The 24754-nt window shown below is 53.9% G+C and overlaps 1 protein-coding gene across 2 annotated transcripts in view; it reads right to left on the bottom strand.

Moving 5' to 3' along the window:
* Positions 1 to 22750, bottom strand: part of ADCY5 (adenylate cyclase 5) — a 152779-nt gene extending 130029 nt beyond the window's left edge. For both annotated transcript variants that reach the window (XM_019738973.2, XM_074330825.1), the window contains exon 1: positions 21485 to 22750. In XM_019738973.2, the coding sequence (XP_019594532.2) occupies positions 21485 to 22612 (1128 nt within the window). In that variant the 5' untranslated portion in view covers positions 22613 to 22750. The remainder of the gene's footprint in view (positions 1 to 21484) is intronic.
* Between the last annotated feature and the right edge of the window lie 2004 nt (positions 22751 to 24754).

Genomic DNA, 24754 nt, shown 5'->3' with positions numbered 1-24754 from the left:
TCCTGATTAAGGGGATGTAATTCTTGGCTTGGCCTTCCTCCTCCTCTGGCATCCCTGGCTACGGCAGTTGGACCTTCAGCATCCCATCCTAGCACCTTTGCATCTCACAGCCAGACACTGGGTCCTGAGTGGCAGGGACGGGAGACCAGGGGCCCAATTCCATCCTCAGGAAGGTCCAGTTTGATGTAAGACCTTCTGCCCTCAGAGAGTTCCCAATCTAATAGGACAGACTCAGCCTCTGCCCTCAGAGGTCTCCCAATCTGACGGGGGAGACATGGTACTTGTCCTCAGGAGCTCGTCATCTGATGGGGGAGATGCAGCCCCTGACCTCAGCTTCCCATCTGGTGGAAGGGGCAAGGCCCCTGCCCTTAGGGACCTCCATGACACCATTCTGAGAAGGGCTGACACTGGGTCCCAAGACAGAAAGACCACACAGGACAGAGCTCAGCAGCTAACAGTCCTGCTATAAGTATGCAGTCCCAGCAGTGCAATGCCTTCTTGAGGCAGAGAAGAAGGGCCCTCAGGAATCAGGAAAGCAGATGGCACATGTCCTCAAAAGGGCAGGGTGGGGCTGGCCAGCGGAGTGGGAGAAAATGGAGAGCTACCCAGGACGCAGGCCGGGTCACTACTACTCGTGGGCAGCCTCTGCCCCAGCCGTCATCTCCTCACTCACTGCCTGGCAGGTGGCAGGAGCATCATTCCCATTTCTCACCAGGACCAGTGAAAGGCCCCGGGCTGCCTAGGGAAGAAGGTCCCGGCTGCTCCCTCTGTTCTCCCTTTGGTTCCAGGCTGGCCTTTGAGAGCACCACTGTCAAGGAGGGGAGGGCAACGTGGCCGGGGCCAGCTTCAGAGCAGATGGGCCCGCCGAGACAGGCGGCTGGAAGAACGCGTGGGGATGATCCCATCGCACTCCAGGTCTACACCGTACATCTATGTGCCACACCCAGTGCCCTGCATGCGGGAGCGACTGTGCAGTTAGGGGACTGGCCTCTGCTCTGCTGCCAGCAACCTGCCATCAGAGGCATCAAATGGTGGACAGGGCCGTGGACACACTGTCCCTTAGCCCTGTTCCTTCTGACGTCCTTTGCTGTCAGATGGCGGGACCAAGCATTGTTCATCTCACGAGCCCAAGGTTGTCCCCACCAGGCTGGGAGCTCTCTGAAGACAGAAGCCAAGGTTCCATCCTCTGTAAGACGGGGGAGCCAGGCAGAGAAGCAGGCCTTGGGGCCCCTGCAGGAAGCAAGCGCTTTCCTACATCCTAGTAACGGACCCTTAGCTCCCCCAGGCACCCCTGCCGATTTCTCTGCAAAGATGGTCCAGGCAGGATCCACATCCTCTCCCACAAGCCCTTCCCAGGGATGAACACCCTGGAGAGCGAGAGAAAATGATCAGAGACGCCTTGGGGGTGGGGGCTGTTTCTGAGGAACGAGGAGTGAGGGGATGTGGCTGCCTCCCACCACAGCCCTTCCTCCACCCTGACTCAGAGTGCCCATCTTTCAGGCATTTGCCCCTTCTGCACCCCATGTTAAGCCTGGTGGGTGCAGGCTGGCTTTTCCAATAGGCTCCAGGTTGGAGGGTGTGAAGGTGCGTATGCGTGTGTGCATGCCCATCTGTCCTGGGGAGCAATAATAGTTAATAAATAAGTGAATGGCAAAAATAGCCTCAAAGGAGCTGACAGGCAGAAGGCCAGAGTGGCCGGGCATGGGGCCAGCACCCTGAAATGCCAAATGTTACTCTAGCCAAAAAGAAAAAAGGTCCATTTCGAGGTGGCCTCCATTAGCCAGGGTCAGGGTCTGTTGTGGTTTCTGGCACTGGCAGAGCCCCACCCCAGGCATCCTGAGGGCGACCCAGGAACCGGGAGCCCCTCGCTCAGGGCTAGGGTAACAGCACTGGAGAGAAGGGGCCCCGTCTGGGGCTCGCCAGGTTATGAACTGGCAGGAAGACGGCAGGCCACTTCCCAGCAGTCCTCCAACCGTCCACCCAGCTGGCCAGCCCTGTGTCCAGTCAGCCCCAAAGGTCCAACCTGTTCCAAGGGATGATCTGGACACCATCACAACGTCTCTCCCCCTGCATGGGCCCTGCCCCCCTAGACACCCACTTTGGGGGGGAAGGATTTGACTCAGTCTTGGTTGTCACTCACCCCCAGCCAGGTCCCTCAGGTGTCTCACTGACTTCTCTCAGGCCTTCCCTCCAACAGACCTCACTGGCTCTAAGCTTTCTCCACACGGAGGCCTCTGGCGGCCCGTGGGCAGTTTCATTGTCCTTTGCCGCATGTGCGTATGTCTTACTGAAGTGACACGGCGAAGCACATCTGGGAGAAGCAGATGTGTGCCCCTCACTTCCCCAGTGGCTCCAACCCTTTCAAAACCATCCTCAGCTTGTCTACCAGCCTCTTTGGACCAGTCCTCAGGGGGAATGCTGCTCACAGCCCTGACCTCGATGCAGACTCGCTCAGAGGCAGCTACCTCCCAAGTCGGGGGACCTGGCTCAGCTCACTCCCCAGTTCACACTCACCCAGGAACGTCCTGGCCCCAGCTCCCAGGCTGGTCCCAGTCAGTTCTGGAGGCAACCGACTCCTGGAGAGTCTGTACTGGTCACTTGTGGCCACCAGAATAAGGATGGGGCAGGGGTGGGATAAACACCCAGAACCCAGCACCTCACCCTTTTCCCACTTAGCCTTCTATCTGGAGGTAATGCTGTCTCCTGCTCTGTGTAACACTGTCCAAACACACAGGCATTCAAGAGAAACACTAAGCTTTCCTATAATGTGTTGGAACTTTAAGTGCTATATGCAGCTGGGACGGACCACAGGCTATTTACTGAGGGTGTTTCCCGTCGCAGTCCCTGTATTAAGTGCTTGGCATGTATCATTGTATGTAATGTTCAACACAACCCTCAAAAGTAGCAATTCTTGGCTGGCCCAGCTGGTCCGGTGGCTCAGGCGGTTAGAGCTCCGTGCTCCTAACTCCAAAGGCTGCCGGTTTGATTCCCACAAGAGGCTTAGATCTCAACCACAAGGTTGCCGGTTCGATTCCTCGAGTCCCACAAGGGATGGTGGGCTCCGCCCCCTGCAACTAAGATTGAACATGGCACCTTGAGCTTCCGCTGAGCTCCTAGATGGCTCAGTTGGTTGGAGTGCATCCTCTCAACCACAAGGTTGCCGGTTCAACTCCCTCAAGGGATGGTGGGCTGTGCCCCCTGCAACTAGCAACGGCAACTGGACCTGGAGCTGAGCTGCGCCCTCCACAACTAAGACTGAAGAAAGGACGACAACTTGAAGCTGAACGGCACCCTCCACAACTAAGATTGAAAGGACAACAACTTGACTTGGAAAAAAGGCCTGGAAGTACACACTGTTCCCCAATAAAGTCCTGTTCTCCTTCCCCAATTAAAAAAAAAAAATCTTTAGAAACAAAAAAGTAGCAATTCTCACTCTGTCCCATTTTAAGGAGAACACTTAGGCTCTGAAACAAGGAGACACATACAGCTGGAACATGGCAGAGCTGGGATTTGAGCCCTGCAGACACAGGTAACAGCCACCAACATGAGGAGTCCCAGCCTGGGAAGGCTGATCCTAATGAGAGGGGGGCAAGAAATGAAGAAGGAGGGTAAGTATGCACTCTGTCAGGTGGCTGCTGAAGGGACAGTGTGTGGCGACTAGCATGTTGGGCCCATGGGAGCACCAGGAGCTCTGCTGGGGTCAGGGTGGCCAGGACATCATGGTCCACGAAAGAGATAAAGTTCTCAGAGGCTTAGATCTCTGAGCACCAGGCAGGAGCTGGCGGCAGTGGGGCCCCTGGGTTCCAGAGGGAGGAGGAGCCAGGAGGTTGAATATTTGGGTCCTTCCCACCTGGACAAAGGCCAAACCCTGGGAATGTGAGGGGAGGGGCTGACATGGAATATTTAAAGCCCATGAAAAGGTAAGGAGGAGTACCCGTGGGCTCTATCCCAGGTCTCATGGGAGAAGGTGATAGCTAGTTCCCCAGAGGCTGGTCTCCTGGTTAGGGAGCACGACAGAGCAGGCTTGGCACCACTGATAACCAAAGCGAGGAGAAACTAACACGTGTTTCCCCGAAAGTAAGACCTAACCGGAAAATAAGCACTAGCATGATTTTTCAGGATGACGTCCCCTGAACATAAGTCCTAATGTGTCTTTTGGAGCAAAAATTAATATAAGACCCGATCCTATTTTCAGGGAAACACGGTAGATACAGGCCTAGATGCTCCCCGTGACCCTCCCCTCTTGTCTGAAGGCCCTGACCTTCAACCTCCCCCAAGCCCCTTCTCCAGCCTTGGACAATGGCAGCAGCTCCCCACTCAGTCCTGACGCTCCCTCTCCCAGGCTCCTCCCTCCAGCTCCACATTCCAACACTAGAGCCACCTTTCTTTTTTTTTTTTTTAATTAAAGTTTATTGGGGGTGACAATTGTTAGTAAAGTTACATAGATTTCAGGTGTACAATTCTGTATTACATCATCTATATATCGCATTGTGTATTCACCACCCAGAGTCAGTTCTCCTTCCATCACCATATATTTGATCCCCCTTACCCTCATCTACCACCCCCCTTCCCCCTTACCCTCTGGTAACCACTGAACTATTATCTGTGTCTATGAGTTTTTGTTTTTCATTTGTGTGTCTTGTTCTTTTGTTGTTTTTGGTTTATATACCACATATCAGTGAAATCTTTACTTTTTCTACTTTTTTCTCTACTTTTTCTGTCCGACTTATTTTGCTTAGCATTATAATCTCAAGATCCATCCATGTTGTTACAAATGGTCCTATTTCATTTTTTCTTACCGCCAAATAGTATTCCATTGTGTATATATACCACAACTTCTTTATCCATTCACCTATTGAAGGACATTTTGGTTGTTTCCATGTCTTGGCCACCGTAAACAAAGCTGCAATGAACATTGGAGCACACGAGTCTTTATGGATAAGTGTTTTCAGATTTTTTGGGTAGATATCCAGGAGAGGGATTGCTGGGTCATATGGCAATTCTATTCGTGATTTTTTTGAGGAACCTCCACACTGCCTTCCATAACGGCTGCACCAGTCTGCATTCCCACCATCAGTGTATGAGGGTTCCTTTTTCTCCACAGCCTCTCCAACACTTGTTACTATTTGTCTTGTTGATGATAGCCATTCTGACTGGGGTGAGGTGACATCTCATTGTGGTTTTTATTTGCATTTCTCTGATGATTAGTGATGTTGAGCATTTTTTCATGTCTATTTGACATTTGTATGTCCTCTTTGGAAAAATGTCTCTCCAGGTCCTCTGCCCATTTTTCAATTGGGTTGTTTGCTTTTTCGTTGTTGAGTTGCATGAGTTCCTTGCATATTTTGGATATTAGGCCCTTATCGGAGGCACTGTTTGCAAAAATCTTCTCCCATTCAGTTGGTTGCCTCTTCAAATTGTCGATGGCTTCTTTTGCTATGCAGAAGCTTTTAAGTTTGATATAGTCCCATTCGTTTATTTCAGCTTTTACTTCCATTGCCTTTGGAGTCAAGTTCATAAAATGTAGAGCCACCTTTCCAAATACAGATGGGGCCACATACCCTCACTCTCCTGTATAAGAACCTTCTAGAGATCCCTGCCACCTCCAGAAAAGCAACCCCTTGGCCCAGAAATCCATACTCTTCCTATCTAGTTCCACCTCCTAGCCAACGTCACCTTTGCCACAACACTTCTTCCTGTTCACACCCTTGTCCAGCCAGCGTGCTGTGTTTCAGCTGCTAAAGCTGCAGGTGTCACGCTGTGCCCAGCAGGTGCAATGCCCATCTGTCCACTACCCTTGGGAGATAAGAGCCCAGACTTGGAGCCAGGCTGCCCAGTTCACTGTGTGAGCTTAGGCGAGTGACCTAAGTCACCTAACCTGCCACGTCTCAGTGTGCTCATCTGCAAAACGGGGCTGACAGCAGCAGTGCTTACCTCACAGGGCTATTGTGGGGGTTACATGACTTAATATAACCACAGCACTTAGAACGGAGCCTGGCGGATAGGAGGTACTATTTATAGGTTTGCTCTTGCGGGCAGGGTCTGTGGCTCATTCATCCTGGCTTCCTAGTGTCTAACACACAGTAGATATTTGTTCAATAATCCAGTCCAACAAACATCTAACACAAGTACCCAGATAAAGAAAGAACTGACACTGAGAAAAATAAAGTCGATTTCGGGATGATGATAATTTTTGTTTTGAGGACATGCTGAGTTCAAGGACATGGAGGGACAGGGACCAGGAGGATCAATGGGCAGGGACTCATGACCGTGGCTAAGGCAGGACAGACACGTCTGAGGAGCGGGCGCTGTGGCTGTGTGACTCAGTCCCCCTGGCTGGTATCGTTTCTGTCCCCATCGCATTCCCCATCCAGACCTCTGGAATGGAGTCCTTTCTTATTTGACCCCACTGCACCTTTTAATGTGCACACTGGAAGGATCTTCAGAGACCACCTGCTCTGTGTTGTACAGACGAGGAAATGGAGGCAGCGGCGGATGTGTCCCTGTCAGGACTGCAGTGCCCGCAGTCACATACTGGAGTGGCACCTGAAGGTACTATTGTCTGCCCCCTCTCTGGCCATTGATATATGTTCTGCTCTAGGCCACTTCCTAGGTCCTGCACCCCAGATTAGTTTCCCCATCTCCTCTCTCCCTGCCTCCCCCTCAGCCGCCTCTGGCTCTGCCCCCTGAAAACTCAGCAGAAAGTCGCCTCCTACCCTCAGTCTAACCATCTCATTCTGCCTTGCCTAGCCTACCCCCTGAAGTTGACAGGAACCTCCATTTCTGCAGGGGGCCTCGCATTCCCCATCACTTTGGGAAAGGGGACCCTGCCGGCCTCAATCCTTCCTCCACCTGGGAAGGCACTAGACGGTAAAATTGGGGCATCCCTGGGGCACCTGCCTCAAATGTTGAGGTGCCTACGTAAGGTGTAGATTCCCAGGGTTTACCCCACACTTACTGGATCAGACGCTCTTGACAAGCGGCCCAGGAATTGAATTTTTAGATAGCCTTACTGGGGAATTCTCGCAGGCACAAGTTGAGGAGCTGCTGGAGCCCGCGGTCCCGCAGAGAACTGCGCCACTTCACGCCAGCCACGCCCTTCTCTGGGCCTCAATTTTCGTATCTATAAAATGTTCTCCAAAAAAGGCAATAACCTACCTAATGGGAGATTATGAGGGTCAAATACGTTACTGAATGTGGAAGTGCTATGCTTGCCACATGGTACGTGCATGACAAACGATAGGAACTGGCAATATCGTCTTATCTGGAGGCTGGGCATCTTACAAAGGCAGATTTCTATCAGACTGAGCACGCCCCAAGCGGAAGGCCAGAGCTTCCTCTTTCCTCTCCATGCCCAGGGCCCTGGGGGTTCATCAGGGTAGTGGAAAGGTTGGTGCATGGAAAAACAACAGAGATGCTGTTCCCAAAGGACAGCCAGCCCCACACCATGCAGGCTGTTAGGACACCTCCAAACCCAGAGGGGGCCCCCCAGAGAAAAAGAGGAGTCCCTCCCCACCTGCAGTGAGTGCCTGCACTCAGGCCCTCCGGAGCCATAGATGGAAGTGGAGGGACATCACAAAGCCCTCTTCTCTCGAGCAGAGGGCACCTGGCCCCTCCAGCCCCACCTGCCCATCAGGTAGTTTTTTGCAAGCTTTTCCCTCCAGCGGCCTGGAGATGTTCAAGTTCACATAAACTCTGAATTAATTACCAGCGGCAGAGAGAGGCACCTGATTACTGGTTCCGGAGAAGGTTCAGGCCGGACAAGGGGGTAGCAGCAAGTGGGAGAGTGTGGGCACCGTCACAGTGGCACACTCCACCAGTGTGGCCAGCCTCTGGCTTCTCAGCTCTGGAGAGCCCAAGGCTCTATGTCTCTGCGCTCTTCCCTAGGGAAGAAATCGCCCCACCCCAACCAACTGCGATAGGTACTCCCGCCCACCTGCCCCAGCCGCCCACCTGCCCCAACCGCTGCCCCACTCCTCCCAGGCCCAAGTTGCCTCTATTAGGCTAACTACAGCCGGGGGTGTGGAGACCAGCAGGAGTCTCAGAGTTGGCAGCTCAGCCTTCAGTGAGTAAATGCCCCACCCATCACTCCAAGGCCAGCCTCGGCCCTTCTCCCCAGCCCTCAAAGTGTGCTGACCACCTTCCGCACCCCCTCCCAGCGCCTCTCATTGGGGAGGACTCAGGGCCCCCTCCTTTCTCCCACCTCCGCACAGCACCAAGCCTCCAGCATCTGCCCATGAGAACCCCCACCCTTCCACTCCTCAGTGGCACTTCCAGAGGACCCTTGGGGAAGTGGGATGTGGCATCCCATATCTTTTCATTCCCTTATGAGAAACCAGGTCTGTTCTTTAAATCCAGGCACAGGGTGATTTTCCTTTTACTTCCAGGAGAAGAGACAGAGCAAAAGGAAAGTACAAAAAGACTGCAGGGAAAGCAGGCTGGAACCAACCTCACAGATCAGGACACGGCAGGGAAAAGCCTTACCTAGATGCCGTGGCTTCTTCTAAGACAAGCCAAGAGCATCCCCAGGGGCTGCCCCCAATCTCCACAGAGGAGGACACCGCCTCAGACCCAGCAGGGGTTCCCCATAGGCCTGTTTGCCAGAAATCACCCCTGAGGCCTCAGAGGGAAAGGCCCACAGATCTTTTTTTTTTAGGAGGGTGCAGCTCACAGTGGCCCATGTGCAGAATGAACCGGCAACTTTGGTGTTATGAGCACCATGTGCTAACCAACTAAGCTAACCGGCCACCACCCACCCACCCACCCCGCCCCACAGATCTTTAAATCAGCCCCACGGACAGGGGATGGTGTCAGGTGGGAAAAGCAGGGGCAGCAACGCCCCACAAGTGGAAGATGTCAAATGGTGACTACCTGGCGTTTCTAGGCCATGGTCTCCAATGCTGGAGAAATATTCCACTTTAAAAGGAATAAACGTAAAGCAGAATCCAAAATTAACTATTCTCCCCAGATGACCCCTTTCCAAAAAAGACCAGATCATAATCCACATGTGGCCATTCGGGGAAGATATGACCCGAGGACATCTCCCTGTCCTGGACAGAGATGCATCCCAGGCCTCAGGCCCACACATCTGGTGCTTCTCAATCCTCCCCATCTTCAGATGGACCCGTTTCATGTGCTTCTCACGGCCCTCCTGGGGCACGAGGGCTGCAGCAGGATACTTTGCCTCTTGCCCTGATCCAAAGGTACTAGAAAAGAAGCAACCTCAAAGTGCACAAGAAGGAAACTTGTTCAGGGCGCAAGCCCCATCTCTCCCTCCCCTGCACGCCATCTTTCTTTACTTTCTTAGTCTGCCACATGTGCTGATAACGATGAATGAATTATGGGGAGTCGCCAACTGTGTAATTCCTTGCTTTTCATGCGCTTAAGAGTCAAAGAAAAAGTAACAGAGGTAAATAGTGCAAGGCTAACATTGCTATTTACCTGCTGTGTAACTTTGAGCAAATTCATTCATCCATCAACAAATATTTATTGAGCACCTACTATGCTGTTCTAGTTTACGCTCTAGTGGGAGAGAGACTCATGAACTAAGGAACACTGCTGAAGGTGGGAAGGCCACAGGTGTCCGTACCATTTCTCGCCCTTCAAAAGTGAAATAGCACATAAAAAAGAGAGGAGGGAAGAGTTAATACCAATCAATAGGCATTTGTTTATAGCTAACAGGCCGTCAGGAACGTCCAGGGAGATTTGCTGCTCTGCTCAGACAGCTCAGCGGAGCACATGGTGCAGCAGTCGCTTTCTGAAATACTCTTCTCTCTGTTGCAGCACACCACTAGGCCAGTGATCCAGCCATGTTTGGGGCTAATTGCTGGTGATAAGAGCAACATAAATACACTAAGCCACAGCCTTGCCTGACACGATTTTATACACTAACCGCCAACCAAATTTTCTTCCCCTATGACACGCCTGCAATCATTTTTAGTGGCCATCACTCTTGACTGAATCACACAAGAAGCCCTTTCGATATAAACAACGCGCCTTTCAATATAGCCGTAAATCAGACTCAGCGTCATCCGCACGATCCCTCCGCTGCTGCACGGAAGCTCAGGGCACGAGTTCTCAGCCCTCGTGCACATCAGCATCCCCGGGGGCTCTACAAAATGCTGATGCCCAGGCATAGCCAGGTGAGCCTGGGCCCCACCAGACTTACGTAAAAACTCCTACATATGCCTTCACTTCCCACACTGTAAGCTCTGTTAAATGCTGACAAAGTTAAACGCTGGCCCTGGGCATTTCAGGCGAAACACTGAGGCTGACACATGCACTGTAATACACGGCAGTCAACTATACGGACCTTTATGACCCCCTGCGAGAACTGCTATTTCAGGGGATTGCTTGGGAAAGAATGGAGCATACTTCTTTGAATCTGTGCAGTATCCATGCTTATGTTTATTGTCCTTACAGGTGAACTTGCCTCCTGGAGAGTCGCTGAGGTTTCCTCCACATCTTACAACTGGAAAGAGGGATGAGGGGAGGACTCAGGGAGCAGGAAAAGACATCAGAGGAAAGATGAGAAGAGAGCTAACTAAGAGAGATGAGAAGAGAGGGCGAGAGGGAGGGGCTAATGGGGGCACCTCGGTCCTTCCTTGCATCACCTCACAGGTGACCAAGAGAGGCGAGGAGATTAAAGATGAAAGCCAGTGTTTCCTCAGACCAGGACCCCAGGCACATGGCCCCCTGCCCAAAGAGGACACACTTGCCCTGGTCCAGGAAGGGAGCACCGTGAGAGACCCCTCTCTGCCAAGAGTCAGAGTTCCCTGTGCAACCTGAGGATGGGCACTGTCTGCCTTCTTACCACAGTGGTGGGCAAGGAGGGCTCAGAGAGTCAATAACATTCAGTAAATAGTTGGGTATTAAAACCGACAAAGCCTCAGCCCTCAGAAGGCTGATAGACAGGTAGAAAGGCCAATATAAAAGAGAGTGTTTCTAATCTAGATTCGCAGTGCCAGATCTTACAAAGGCAGGGCCCCTGGAGGGGCACGAGCCTGCCCTGCTCGCTGGGGATGCAGTTCTGGCCCCTCTCCCGGAGCGGTCTCTTCAGTTGAGAGAAGTCAGGGCCAAGGCATTTCCCAGCTGGTATTGCCACTGGGATCCAGTCAGGGGGATGGATGGATCCCTCAGGAAAAGGGGGTTGGCCAGAGGAAGACTGAGGACTTGGGCGTGTTAAGTAAACAAATACACAGCCTGCCCATCTCCAAAAGAAAATGTGAAAATAAAATTTCAAAAGTCCACTATAGCAAAAAAAAAGATGGCACTTGAGCAGGAGTTTCATTTTCCTTTAGTTTTCTTGAGAAGAGTAAGAGGGACAAAAGTGGATTTGAAGCAGAGTGAAAGGATGTCTGGGGTACCTTTTAGGGGTTTGATGGTTCTGGGAAGCTGGCTTTAACACACATCCTAGAAACACGCTAGTTTAAGCACTAAACTGCGGATCGACTGGATGCCACTCAGCAGAACAACCCCTGTCTAACCTCCACAATGTACCAAAAAGGGCTCCTGTGTGTCCCCAGCAGCCTCCTGCCCTCCAGCCGCTGTTCCACTTACGCCATCATGACTGGATATAAAATAAGGCAGCCTCGCCTCAGAGCTAAGCTATCCCAGCATTGCTTCTGACCCCTCTCCTGGGTCTCCATCCCTACTTACGCATCCATAAAACGACTCGGGGGCTCTTCAGAGGGAAACATCTGCTCCCAGATGCCCCCTGAACACTTCAGCGCTGCCTTCACTCACAGCATCATTGAAGGCTCAGGAAATGACAAATCATTTAATGCCCATCTGAGCCAGACACCATGAGGGAAGGGAGGCTGTCGTGCAGGGACTCAGCTCCCGCTCCCCGCACAAGAACGTAAGATACAGTGAGGCCAAAAAGGAACAACAGAGCCATAGACAGAGGAGTCATACCACTATATTCTCTCTGGCGGCACTATACTCTCACTGGAGGCTGCATCCACACTGTCCGCAAACCGCCATCCACACTTGCCAGCCCAGCCACCATCGTCTTGCTAGCCCCCATTTTTCTGCTAGCGTAGCCACAGCAGTTATATTAGTGGCCAATGGCTCACTGGTTACAGCTGACGGCCAACTAGCCACAGCTGATGGCCATCCAATCACAGTTGATGGCCATTTACTACCTGAGCCAGCACCTGTCTATGTGAGGCCGAGAGCCTGGAAACTACTTTCTGGGGCTCTGCCCCCACACACACATAGTTTTTAGTTTCACATCATTGCGCTAGTCCAGCAACTACTCTGCTGGTGGCAAACGTACGTAATCAAACGCACGTGAGGGTCCAGGGCAGGACGAGGGTTCTGGGTCGGCCACAGAGCTCTGCACCTGCTGCCTTCCTGCTCCAGCAGGCGGCCTCACCCCTGCCTGGTGTTCAAGTCAAACCCCGGTTTGACTCGCAGCTCTCAGTGTGGATTTACCCTAGAAAAAGATCCTGAGGCAAGTATCTGAGTACAAGTGGTTTATCTGGGAGGTGACCCTAGGAAACATTAGAAGGGAAGTGCAGAAGTGAGACAAGGAGGGAAGAAAGCAAGCAAGCAAGCAAGAAAGAACGAAAAGGAATGTCCACTGCTGCCACTGTGGACAACCAGAGCTGAATCCTTTTGTGTGACTGGGAACCGTGTAAAATACATGTCTCAGAGTTAGACTCCCCACCCAGGGTCAAGGGAGTTGGGGTATTTATCCACTAGCACCCAACAGTCATTGGTTGAGAGCTGCTCTGGGAGTGGTAACGCCCCAGCACTTCCGACCTGCCCCATGAGCAGACAGAGGGACGCAGGGTCAGAGAAAGCCCTCAGGTGCTGACAGCTGGAAGTCTGGCTAGCAAGAGAAGAAAGGTACATGCCGGATCAAATATAGGGTGATGGAAGGAGAACTGACTCTGGGTGGTGAACACACAATGTGATACATGATGTATTACAGAATTATACACCTGAAACCTATGTAGCTTTACTAACAATTGTCAGCCTAGTGAACTTTAATAGAAAAAAAGAAAAAAAAAAGAAAGGTACATGGCCCAGGAATATGGGCAGTCACTGAACCACCTGCTATGCTCACTACCAATGTCACCTTGGACAAGTTATTTACTTTCTCTTATCCCAGCTCCTGTAGCCCTGAAACGGGGATAAAAATATCTTTCTCATAGCGTTGATATTAAGATTGAATGAGGTCATGTATGTAAGGGATTGGCCCAGTGCCTGGCTTGCAGTAAAGATGTAATATATACTCATTGTCCATAATCAGTATTCTTAATGAGCTTCCTCTTTTTGGAGAGTGGAGAGGGGAAGGAAATAAAGAAAACTGAGGGAAGAAGGAGGCTCTGGAATGGCCCATTGCTACTTCCCTGTGGGCAGCCATGCACTCAGCCTGAAGGAAAAGCTCTGGAAAGACATTCAATGGACCCCAGACCCACCAGAGGTCATTATACGGAAGCCAAATCTGCTCCAATGTCGAATGACAACAGAAAACCCCTAAGAGAAACTGAAACTAGATAAAAGAGGCATCTCCCTGTCCCTTTCTGCCCCATCATTTTATTTTGTGAAGGATTTTGGGCTAAAATGGGGAGACTTTAAAACAGGCAGCCAGTCAATGCAGTCTGGGAATCTCCTTCCTGGGGAAAAGCCTCCAAACCCACTCCTGTCTAGATGATTTTGCCCAGGCCTGCCCCAGAGGCAGGGGCTGGACCCTGAGAATCGTAGAGGCTCCTCCCAGCCCTGCAGCAGTGTGACCTAAAGTGTGTTTGAACAAACACTGATGTCCCCTATTATGTTCCTTGAAAAATTGGTTCTGGAGTCAAATATGTTTGATATGGACTATCCCCCCTTCATGCAATATCCCCTTCTCAGAAAATGTTAGTGCATATTAGCATACTAAAAGCTTTAAAGTTCTACAGGAAGAATTCTGTTTAACCCTATATTTCCTAAACTTATCTAACACAGAACCAAATCTATATATGTGAACCATCTATTTAACATCCCTCCAAAAGACACTTAGTGGGAGAGTCTGGACTAAAGGTCGTCCCAGGAGCTGGGACCCAGGTTGAATCATCTTGGAACCTCCATGGCCTAGCACAGTGTCTGGTACACAGTAGGCACCTAACAAATGGTCGTTGTCTGAATGAAAGGAGAAAAGCCTGAAAGAATGATTAATAATGGTGTTCAAATCTGTGAAGTGATACAGTATCAGCAATGCCAGGCAACAGCTCTGTTTCCAGGAAGCCACAGGTTTTAAATGGCAGCAGGAGGGATTTGGGAAGCCCTGCTCGGAGTTTAGGATTACAATACACCAAAATAGGCTTCCAAGCAGAGAGCTACATCGCTTCCTTCTGTGGAGGTGTTGGTCTAGCACTTAAGCACAGCCAAGAGTCTGCATGCAGCTGTCCGCCCACCCCGCCATCTATTCATTCATTCATTCATTCATTCATTCATTCATTCATTCAAACAAATCCTTACTGAGCATCTACTATGTGCCAGGGCACTGAGGTTGGCACTAGGTCCCTCAGGACCCCTTCTAAAAGCCAACTGGGACTGCAGTGAGCTGTGATAAAGTCCAGGGAGCCCCAAGGGGATGGGGAGAAAGGACCACTGAAGTGTGAGGTCAGGAAGCCTCAAGCACAAAAGCACCAGCTCATAACCCTCCCAGAGCAAGAGGTAGTGTGTGTGTGTGGGGGGACCGGGGGGGTTCACGATGACACATGAGGCTGGCCTAAAGAATAAAGCCACTACTGTCTCCCTGTTTGTTTGTCTACTCCCATTTTCTTGTGACTATATCCCATTGTTCCAAGAGAGCATCCCCGCCCCCACTTCCCAGCTCTTCCCCCTCCCCACATGCACAGCTCCAACCTCTTCCTTGCTTCCTCCTGCTCCTCATTCAAACCATCTCCTAATTCCCCACCTCTGTCATTGCCCCTCTACTCCATCTCCTCATCCTCCCCGTTCTGTACCATCCCTTCTAGACCTGGGGTACCCTCAGTGCTTCATATCCACTGACCAGACAAATGAATGAATAAACCAGGACTCAAACTGAGTTCCGTCTTTCTTCTGAACTCACACCCTCACCACCAGTGGTGAACCAGACCGCTTTGCCTCGATTGAGCAGGAAGGGTGGATGGGAACGGTTGGGAGGAGGAGCGAAAGGAGAATGTGAGTCCAGGTCTAGGGCACCCTTCCCATCCTGTTCCTCCGCCACCAGTCGCCTCCCAATCTGCATCCTTATATGAGTACACACTTCGCAGCCCCACCTGTACATCTCCCAGGGGGTCTGCAGGTCTGCAGTGATTTTACTTCCTTTCAACAGAGGCTGAGATGGACATGACGATAGGACGTCCCAACAGACTTCAGGAGGAGTCATGCCGTTACGAGACATTAAACCACAGAATCCTCGGGTTGGGTGTGACCTGAGTTGGTTATCTGAGCCAATGATGTCAAACCTAAGAGATGGTCATCAGGATCACCTGGGAAACTTTGAACACTAGATCCAAGCTGTTTAGAAAATAAATCCATCTTACCCCAGACCTTTCGAAGCAGCACCTTCCATTTCCTCAGCAACAAGCTTTGCAGACGACCATCTAGCCTCCACTTGAACACCTCCACTGACACAGCTAGCTACCCCAGAAGGCATCTGGTTTGATGGCTGCAACGCCAAAGGCTAGAAAGGTATCTCCTACCTGAATTTGAAATCTGTTGACTACTTTCACCTGTTTCCCCCAACCCTGCCCTTTGGAAGCAACTGAAACTAAATTTAGCCCACCTTGCCCATCTCTTTAGGTTTGCTTATCTTGCCATAGTCTGCTCTCCTCCCAGCTAGAAATCCCCCATCCTTTCAAATGTTCTCTCAGAAGTCAAAGTTTCCAGTCCCCTTACCAAACTGGTCGCCTTCCTCTGAATTCTACAGTCAAGCATAGTATTTCAGAGGGGGCTTCAATCCTCCTATGAGCTGGATATGCCTGCAACCTAACCGTGACCTGTTGGTCTTTACTAACAGCCAGCCCAGAATACGGACTCAAAATAAGCTCGCGATCCATAGCTAGAACACCCCCCGATTTTGTTCACAAGGTTGTAAAGAGAGATCTTCCCTGTCCTGCGTGTGGACATTGCCTTGAGAAAAGGAAAAAACAAAAAGTGGGGGTTTCCAACTGTCTTCATGAAGTTTTGCTTTGGGGCGAGAAAATGAATGCTGACCCTGTCCTCCATTAGCTAGCTTCCCCCATCTGATAAGCACGGATGAAAAAGGTTATGCTAAAGCATAGCTTACGTAACTGTACCCAGAGGATTTATGGGCCTCTATGGGAGCTCCCAAAACAAACTTTCCATTCCTAACACAGGCTCTCTTCCTGGGAAGTAAATGACCACGCTCTGGACCCCACCACAAGATAAATAAAGTTAACTGAGGTGCCAAATGGGCAGCCATGGACTGAAGTCACCCAGCAAGAGACTCGTACGTGAGACTGGTACATTCACAGGGAGGCTCCCACCTGGGGTTCCCCCCCCAACACCCACCCCACCTCCTGCTGGGAACCAACATGGGAGCTCCATTTGCACCTCTCGGGAGCCAAGGAGGCCACAGCCTGCTTCTAGCCGGTGCACCCTCAGACAGAGTGACCCTTAACTCTGTCGGCACAGGAAAGCTTCTGGCCCAGCCTTTCCAGCTGACTTTGAAACCTCTTCCGTGAGCCTGGGCAGGTTTCCGTGATGGGGTTTAAGACATCGTCTGTGTTCTCTTCATAGTGGAACATGAGCGCGCTGTTCTGGGTTCCAGAGCACACAGACCTCATGCTCTTGCTCCAGATCAAAACTCAGATTGAATTATTCACAGGGAACACTCCTGCAAGTACAGCAGCTGATGGTGCTGCTCCTGGGCTGGGTCTCTGCCATTCCTGAAGTCCTCCCCCTGGGAATCGCGGCACCCCTGGGTCTAGAAGCTGCCGGCTCAACCCCCATCCAGAGGCTTCTGCTCCCCTCTAAGCACCTCCTTCCTACTGCACAGAGGAGGCAACATAATCGAAAACAATTAGCAAAAATAATTGGCAAGTACAATTAGCTTTGAGGCAAGACAAGCAGCCGCTCCTCAGCCCCAAAGGCAGCACCCTCCTCCCCCCCACCCCAGCCTGCTGTGCTGCTGGAGTTCACCAAGGTTAGGTTTGTCTGGTCCAGAAATGCGGGTGCTGGGCTAAGTAGTTGGCGGCAGGCAATTCCCGCTCCCGGCCATTGCAGTGGAAGTGTGTCCTCCTCCACACCACCCAGGCGGTCAGGGAGGCAGTGGCTGCCAACAGCACACGTGGGGCAGCCACAGAAACCCACCAAACAGGCCTCTGGGCCCAGTTCCAGAGCATGGAGGTGGCTTTTCAGTGGGGCTCACTGGGCAGCTAAGTGAGAAGGTTTTTGAAAGGGAAGGGTGGGACTCCATGGCCAGGACAGCTGACCACTCAAGTCTAGCCCCCAGCCTCATTATGGAAAAGGGGGTGTGCATCCAGGGTACTTCCCTGAGGAGCCAGAGGTCAAGGTCAGAAGAGCCATCAAGGCCCAGAATCAGAAAGGCAAACGGTCACAGGAAGCCAGCAACCAGCCAAGAACAAAAAAGCCAGAGCTGTAATGATCTCCTTTGAAAGTCAACACAAAGGCTTCCCCAGGCCCACCTCCATCACCCGGGCCAGTCCACAGGACAGACACACATACACACACAAACATACACACACATACACGAATGCACACACACAATGGGGCCAGCCCACATGACACACACACGTGCGCACACACAAGCGTGCACACACTGGCGCCAGCCCACACCAGAGACACGCGTGCACACATGTACTCATGCACACACATGCACCTACCCTCTTGGCAGCCGCAGCAGTGGGTCCCCACCCCCATCCATCCCTGCCTCTGGCTACAGACACACGTGCTCACAGTCACAGAATATCACCCACACCGTGTCTGTGTGGTGTCCGCAACAACTGGTGACAGTTGCAGGTTAAAACAGGAACAAAGGATGAACTGTAGGAAATCACTGAGATTCTCCAAAGGGTTAGGGGGGGAGAGAGGAAGGAGCTGAAGATAGGCTGGGTGGGGGATGGGCCATCCCACCCTGCAAGAGCCACCTCTGACAGCTCTCCAGAGCAACCTATAACAACAGCTCTCCCAAGCTCACAGGGACGCACACGGGGTCAGAATCTTCTCCTCAGAAACCATCTCAGGCAGGTTAATGTGGCTACAGAATAATTCCCCACATTGAACAGAACTCTCTACTTTTCAAAGCTCTCTCCTATCCATCATCACCTCCTAGAGTAGTACCGGACACCGGAAATGCTCATCTCCATGGCCAAATGACCACCTGCCCCATGGGGCCCAAAGAGTTTCTCCAAAATAATATTTAATAGATAAGCATATGTAATAGTTGTGTGAGTGTGCTTGCTTGTGTGTGAGTGCAGGCAGAGGCTTTATGTAGCAGAGTGGGATACAGTCAAACAAAAATGAGGTCACCATGGCAACAGGCTCCGGCATCATCGCAGCCTATTAACACAAGTGAGGAATGTGTTTGGCAGATGCTCAAGTGTTATTTATGGTATGGGTGTAGCAGAGGGACTTGTAACAGGCAAAGAAGGAGAAAAAACAACACCGTGATGCTCCTACTGTACCTCACGGAGGAGACAACAGTGAGACAAGAGCACAGAAGGAGAGGCTGAGAGGCTGCAGATGGGGAGTGAAAGATGGGGACGCAGAGCAGGCAGGCAGAGGAGAGGTGGTCAGAGAGCAACAGGGGACTGGAGGGGGAGGGGAGAGAAAGGAAGTGAGAGAGAAAGTGCAGAGGGGGAGGGGGTGGATACCAGGGCAAGAGCTAGAGCCAGAGATGCCCTGAAAGGAAGAAACATCATCCCCCAAAGAGGGCTACCCCACCTTGCCTCTCTATTCTCTCGAGTAAAAGCCAGCAGGAGGGACCAGTTAAGAAACCAAATGTTCCTTCTAATTCGAACAAAAGGCAGAGCCCCAAACATAAGAAGGGTTGGGGAAGAGTCAAGTACCCAGGTCAAATATTGATATTGAGATTTGGGCAGTGGGAGCAAGGGAGCCAGCCTGCAGGAGAAGTGAAGAAATGCCAATACAGTTTCCTGAGGACCTACTATGTGTCCAAGGCACCGTGGAGGGGACTTCCCAAAGTCCCAACATTAGAAACCATGCACTGCTGCCCCATTTCCCTGAATCCGTGTCTTCATCAAAGAAAAGAACAAGGTATCTAACCGAAGCCATACTCAAAACACCTGCCATTCGGGGTTAACCTAAGGTAGAGTTTAATGCTGGACTATCCCACTAATATTTCCCCACCATCCAGCAGAATTTTGTTTAAGAAATACAAATTGTATATCAGACATAATCAGAAAGGTAAATCAAATACAAACAGAAAAGATTCAGTTTTCTCTGGAGCCAAATAGAAACAATGTTTGCATTCCCTTGTTACAGACTATTCTAAACAAGCTCAGCTGTACCCAACCAAGATCTTGAGAGGTGTAAATCCACACAAAAGCCTGTAACAGCCAAGAGAAGGTCTAAAGACCACACTGGGGAAAAGCTGGAGGTGGGGGCTGGTGGACGTGGGGAGAGGAGAAGGATTTGCCTGAGGAACTACTAGGGGGAGTCAGACAGACACTGTTGCTACAATGGCACTTCCATGCTAAGAGGGGGCTGGAGCTCCCCAGGGTCAACACTCCTTTCCTGGGCTCTGACTCCAGTCTCCTGAAATCACACAGGCTGGATTGCTAAGGCTGTCATCAGACCGTGCATCCCAAGTCTAGTTTTTGCTTTCTCTGATCCCAGATCAGAAAAACTTTAACTTAGCCTCAACAACCCCACCTACTCCACTCATTGGAACCCAACCAAATTGGCAGCAGTTATGAAATCCCTACTAAGTACCCTGTCACTGTGCTGGACAAGAGAGAGAGGGTAAAGGAGGAAAAACACGTATAATTCAGGACCCCTGAGTCCAAGTAGCTTATACTGGATGGGGAAGAAAACCAATGGATCCTGGAGAATAAGTAAGTGCTCCACTCTGTGGCTCTGACTCCATCGTTACCATGCAGAAGGAGAAGCCGACATGGCTGGGATGGAAGGAGAGGGCTCCTTATGGGAGGTGAGGCTTGGGACAGAGGAGGGTGGAACTGGAAGGGGTATACACAATCCTCTCATTCTCTAGAAGAGGAATCTGGGGCCTAGAGAATTGCGGGTCCCCTCCTTCCCAGTCGGAGAGCACTTTGGAGGTGCAGCTAGAGCCCAGCACCCTGAAGCACATACTGGTGCTATTCCCGGTGTGAGACTCAGGGAGTGTGGCGGGGCTCCTCAAGAAAGAGGTGGTACTCAACAGGATCAAAGTCTGAGAACTGCATTAGAGATGGGGAGGAATAAGGTAATGACAATGGGATACAGTTAAAAGAGTCTGTAGAGGAGGCAAATACCCAGAGAGGGGTGCCGTGGGGTCCATGGTCAAGGGGCTAGCAAGGGCTCACTTGACTCTCTCCCAATTGAGCTGCATGCAAACCAGCTCTGCATGCAACCAGCGGGCTCCACAGGGATCAATGGAGGAGGTCCATGGAGCCACAGACAAGGGGACTGCTAAAGCGAGAAGGTGTGCTTGTCAGAGGGGCTGGTCTCACCCTTCTCCCAGAAGCCTTCTGTGGAGTTCCCAATTAACCAGGCAAAAGTTGTATTTCCTCCTGAGCCCGCTGTTCTCGGCTTGTCCAACCAGTCCCAACAGGGATAAAAAGCCCCCACCATAAGCAAGAACCAGGAGCACCCACATGAAGGGGTCACACCATTCAGCACTAGTGTTCTGTTCAGGCCAGGACCGGGACTGCAACCAAACATATCTCAGAAGCTCCTTCCTACCTTTGCTGAAGGCAGCCTTTTGGCTTGGGGCACTTTTGTAAATGAAACAAATGTGGCAGTCCTCCGTCAATTCAGGGATGGCTCCAGCTCCCAAACCCCAACTATCAGACAATTGGCAGGGCTATCATTTCTCCTCCTTAGGGCGCCAAGGGCCTCCCCTCCCCAGTCCTCTATCCAGAATTCAGCTAACAAACCAGTAGTGGCCCTCAGAAGAGAGAAGATGCTCCAGGTCTAGACTTTTGTCAGAGGCCTTTTATATACAGGGACAGAAGCACAGGAAGAGAAGGGGGCCTCTCCACAGAATTTTCTCTTTCGACCCTCCTCCCTCTTTCTCATCCCCACAATGATGACTACGGTTCACTGTGCGTTTTCCACCCGGCCAGGAGCATTATATATGATGCAAGGGCACTCTCTAAGATGCTGGAGCTCAGGGTGGGTTAAGAGGCTCAAAGAGACCACGCAGCAGGACAGCCTTAGACTCTCTGCCTCTTTCCACTACTTTAAAAGGGGGAGGGTGGGGGGATGCCTCTCTTTGCAGTCAGGCCACTGCTTGCCCACCCCACAATCCAGTCCTTGCGGCCAGGTGGGCCCCTACCTGCTTGAGCAGGAACTGGTCCTGGGCGTTGGTGCGCAGGGCGATGGCCAGGTGGAGGGCAGACAGGAGCACCCCGCTGAGTACCGCTGCCCGCATGCGCACGGGCAGCAACGTGTAGATGGTGTAGATGAAGAACACAGTCCACCAGATGCCCTCAGAGGCGCTTCTCGGCTGGGGCAGCAGCAGGCCTACCACCTGGACGGCCAGCACCACCGCGATGAGCGCGTAGCAGGCCAGGCCCATGTGGTCCTGGTGGAAGGCTGCACGGTTGCAGAGCACGGCCATCACGAGGATCACCCCCACGGCAGCCGCCAGCACCACCAGGTAGGACAGCTGGAGGGGGGGCCGCGCCGCGTGGAAGGCCAACATGACGAGGCACACGAGCACCAGCACAGCCATGAGCATGGTGAGGCTGCTCTGGTTCAGACGGAAGAAGTAGCGCTGGTACAGCCGCTCCAGTTTGTCCGACGGGAACTTCTTGGAGCGGAATATCTGCAGCAGCGCCAGGCAGCAGGCACCCAGGGACAACACTGAGCCGGGGCCCGCGCCCGAGCCCGCCGAGCTGCCGCCATCCCCGGACCCCTCGTCGCCCTCGACGGCGCTGGCCTCCAGCTCATCGGCCGCGCGACCCTTACCCCGCCGTTCCTCAAGGCCCAGCTCCACCGAGCGGGGGCGCACCTCCGTCCCACCGGCCGCGGCCGCCGCGGCCGCGGAGCCGCCGCCGCCGCCCGCAGGGGGCGCCCGGGTGCTACCCCCTCCGGCCGCGCCCCGCCGCTGCCGGCGGCTGCCCCGACCGCAGTCGTCGCCGCCGCGCTCCTGCCAGGCAGACTTGGAGCGGAAGCTGAAGCCGAAGCCCCCAGCCAGGGGATCGTCGCCACTCAGCGGAGGATCGTCGTCGTCGTCGCTGCGCCACCGGCTGGCCAGGCGCTGCTGCTGCTGCGGGGTCACCGCCCCCCCGGGTTTCTTGGTGGAGCCGCGGGCCGAACCCCCGGGGGTATGGGGATAGCCATTGGCGCGGGAATCGGCCTCTCCCCACGCCGAGCGGTGTTCCGGGCCTCCCCGGGACGCCGGCGCCGCCGCTGTCTGCGCAGCGTAGCCCGGGGGGCTCACGCTTTTGGAGCCAGACATCCCCCCCTCGGCCTCGTCGTCGTCTTCCTCCTCCCCCGGGGACCGGGACGGGGGTCTCCAAGGGGAGGGCGGACGGCCGAGCAGGGGGACCAGGCTGGGGTCACACGTCGGGGGCGGCCCGGGGCCCTGTGCAGCAGCGGGACATCTTGGCACCCCCGTCCTGAGCGGAGAAGGAGGGCAGCGGGAGGGCGTCCGGGGAGGCAGGCACAGCACGAGGTGAGAAGTAGCTGAGTATCCGCGTTAGGAGTCCCAGGTCCGAGGTGGAGTTGGCTCCGAGCTGGGGAAGCGGGGAACTGACTTGATCGAGCTGCTGCGCCGCGCGCAAGGGGACGTCCGGACTCCTGGCTCGCGTCGAGCTCGACAAGGACCGGAGTTGCGGACGAGGCGGGACGGAGAGATGTCCTTGCAGGCGGCGCCTCCCCGGGGTTGGCAATGCCCGGGCGCGGCACTCGCAGATTATGCCTTAGCGGAACCCAGCAGCACTCGCGGTGAGGCGGCGGCTAGGGCGGCTCGGCTGGGGTCCCGGCCTGGACACCAAGCGGGTGCCCTTTCCTCACAGCGGACTGGGAGAGACTGGGAGGTGCGAGCGCCAACCAGCATTATTTTCTTACGAGGGGTGGGGAGGTGGGATGGGGGGTGGAGAGAACGGGGGAGGGGGCGGCAGGCGGAGCAACAGCTCCGGAGCCCTGAGGGGAGGGTCCTGGAGCCCGGGGGGGCCGTAGTCCGCATCCCCACCTCCAGCGGCGAGAGTGGGAGCTTGGCCCCCGCGAAAGTCCAGCCGAGCCTTCAGCGCGTCCACGCAGGGGGCGGGGGCGAGGACCCGCTCCTGCGGCGCGGCCCTTCCCCTCTTGCCTCCCCCTTCTCCCAACACGGAGCGGGGCTGGCTGGGACCCGCCAGCCCAGGAGGGCTGTCGAGCCGGCTCCACAAGCCCCAGGCTCCGCGCCGCCGGCTGCGGGCCCACCGCGGCCGGGCGCAGAAGGACTAGGCAGAGGGCGGAATCCGGCGCAGCGCCGCCGCCGTTCTGCCCCAACGCAGGCGGGCTTCTCTCGCGGAGCACGGCATCCAGAGATCCCCTCAGATGCAGCCGGCTGACAGGGGCCCGCCCAAGAGCCGCTGCGACCCAGGGGCGCTCCGGGGGGGCCCGCGGGAGCCGGGCTCAGGGCGCGCCATGCATGCCTCGGGCCCTGCGCCGCTCTGGCCGCTCGCGCCGCTCCTCCCTTCTCGCCCGCTAGCCGCTGCCGCCGCCGCCGCCGCGGGAGCGCCCTCCGCATCCCCTCCTCCCGCCACCTCCCCGCCCCCTGCGCCGCTCCGGCCTCGGCTCACAAAGGTTTGCGGCCGCCTCCGCCCCTGGCGGGGCCGCTGCCCCCGCCTCCTCGCCCCCCGGGCATCCTCAGGCCGGGCTCCGGGGGCTTCAGGGGTCCCAGCTCCTATTCCTCACCTAAAATTCTAGTGGCGCCCCCTCCTTTTCTGACGCCTGGAGCTGCGTCCAGCCTGCTGTCCCTGCGCCGGACCTGAGTGGCGTGCGGCACTCCCCCGCCCCCTCCTGTTTTTGCGCCCCTAGTCCTAGTTCCCTCTTTTGTGTCCCCCTTTAATCCCCCTCCCCCCATTCAACCCAACTTCAGCCCCAGCACTGCTCCCCCCCTTCTCTGGTACAGCTCGATTGGCCGTTTCCTGAGCTGTCAGACTGGAGTCCGGCGCTCTTATTGGGCGATTCTCTGGCCTGGCGGCCGTGCCAAAGGAGGGCGCACAAGGCGGGGGGCAGGGGGGGCACCCAGGCAGCGACTGCTGCTGGCAGTCGGAGACCACCATCCCTAGAGGGGTCCAAGAGCCAGACCCGGAAATGGGCCGGGGAGATGGAGAGGCTGAGGATCTCTGAGGTGCAGAAAGACATCGACAGAGAAGATGGAAATGCAGTGGGTGAGGCTGATGCAGCCAGGGCGGGGCGCACAGGACTGCTTTGGTGGATAGTCACCGAGAGGGAGCCCCACAGACAACATTAGGAACACCTGGCGTTTATGAAGAGTTCTTTGCCTGTTCATACTTTTTAAAAATCTCATTTGATTCCCCTCAACCCTGAGATGTGACAGCGGACAGGGCCCGTGTGCCTATTCCCAGTTTATAGATGCAGAAACTGAGTCTCC

This window comes from Rhinolophus sinicus, linkage group LG01 (genome assembly GCF_036562045.2).
Source record: "Rhinolophus sinicus isolate RSC01 linkage group LG01, ASM3656204v1, whole genome shotgun sequence".
NCBI lineage: Eukaryota > Metazoa > Chordata > Mammalia > Chiroptera > Rhinolophidae > Rhinolophus > Rhinolophus sinicus.
This window is presented reverse-complemented; position numbering and strand designations above follow the sequence as displayed.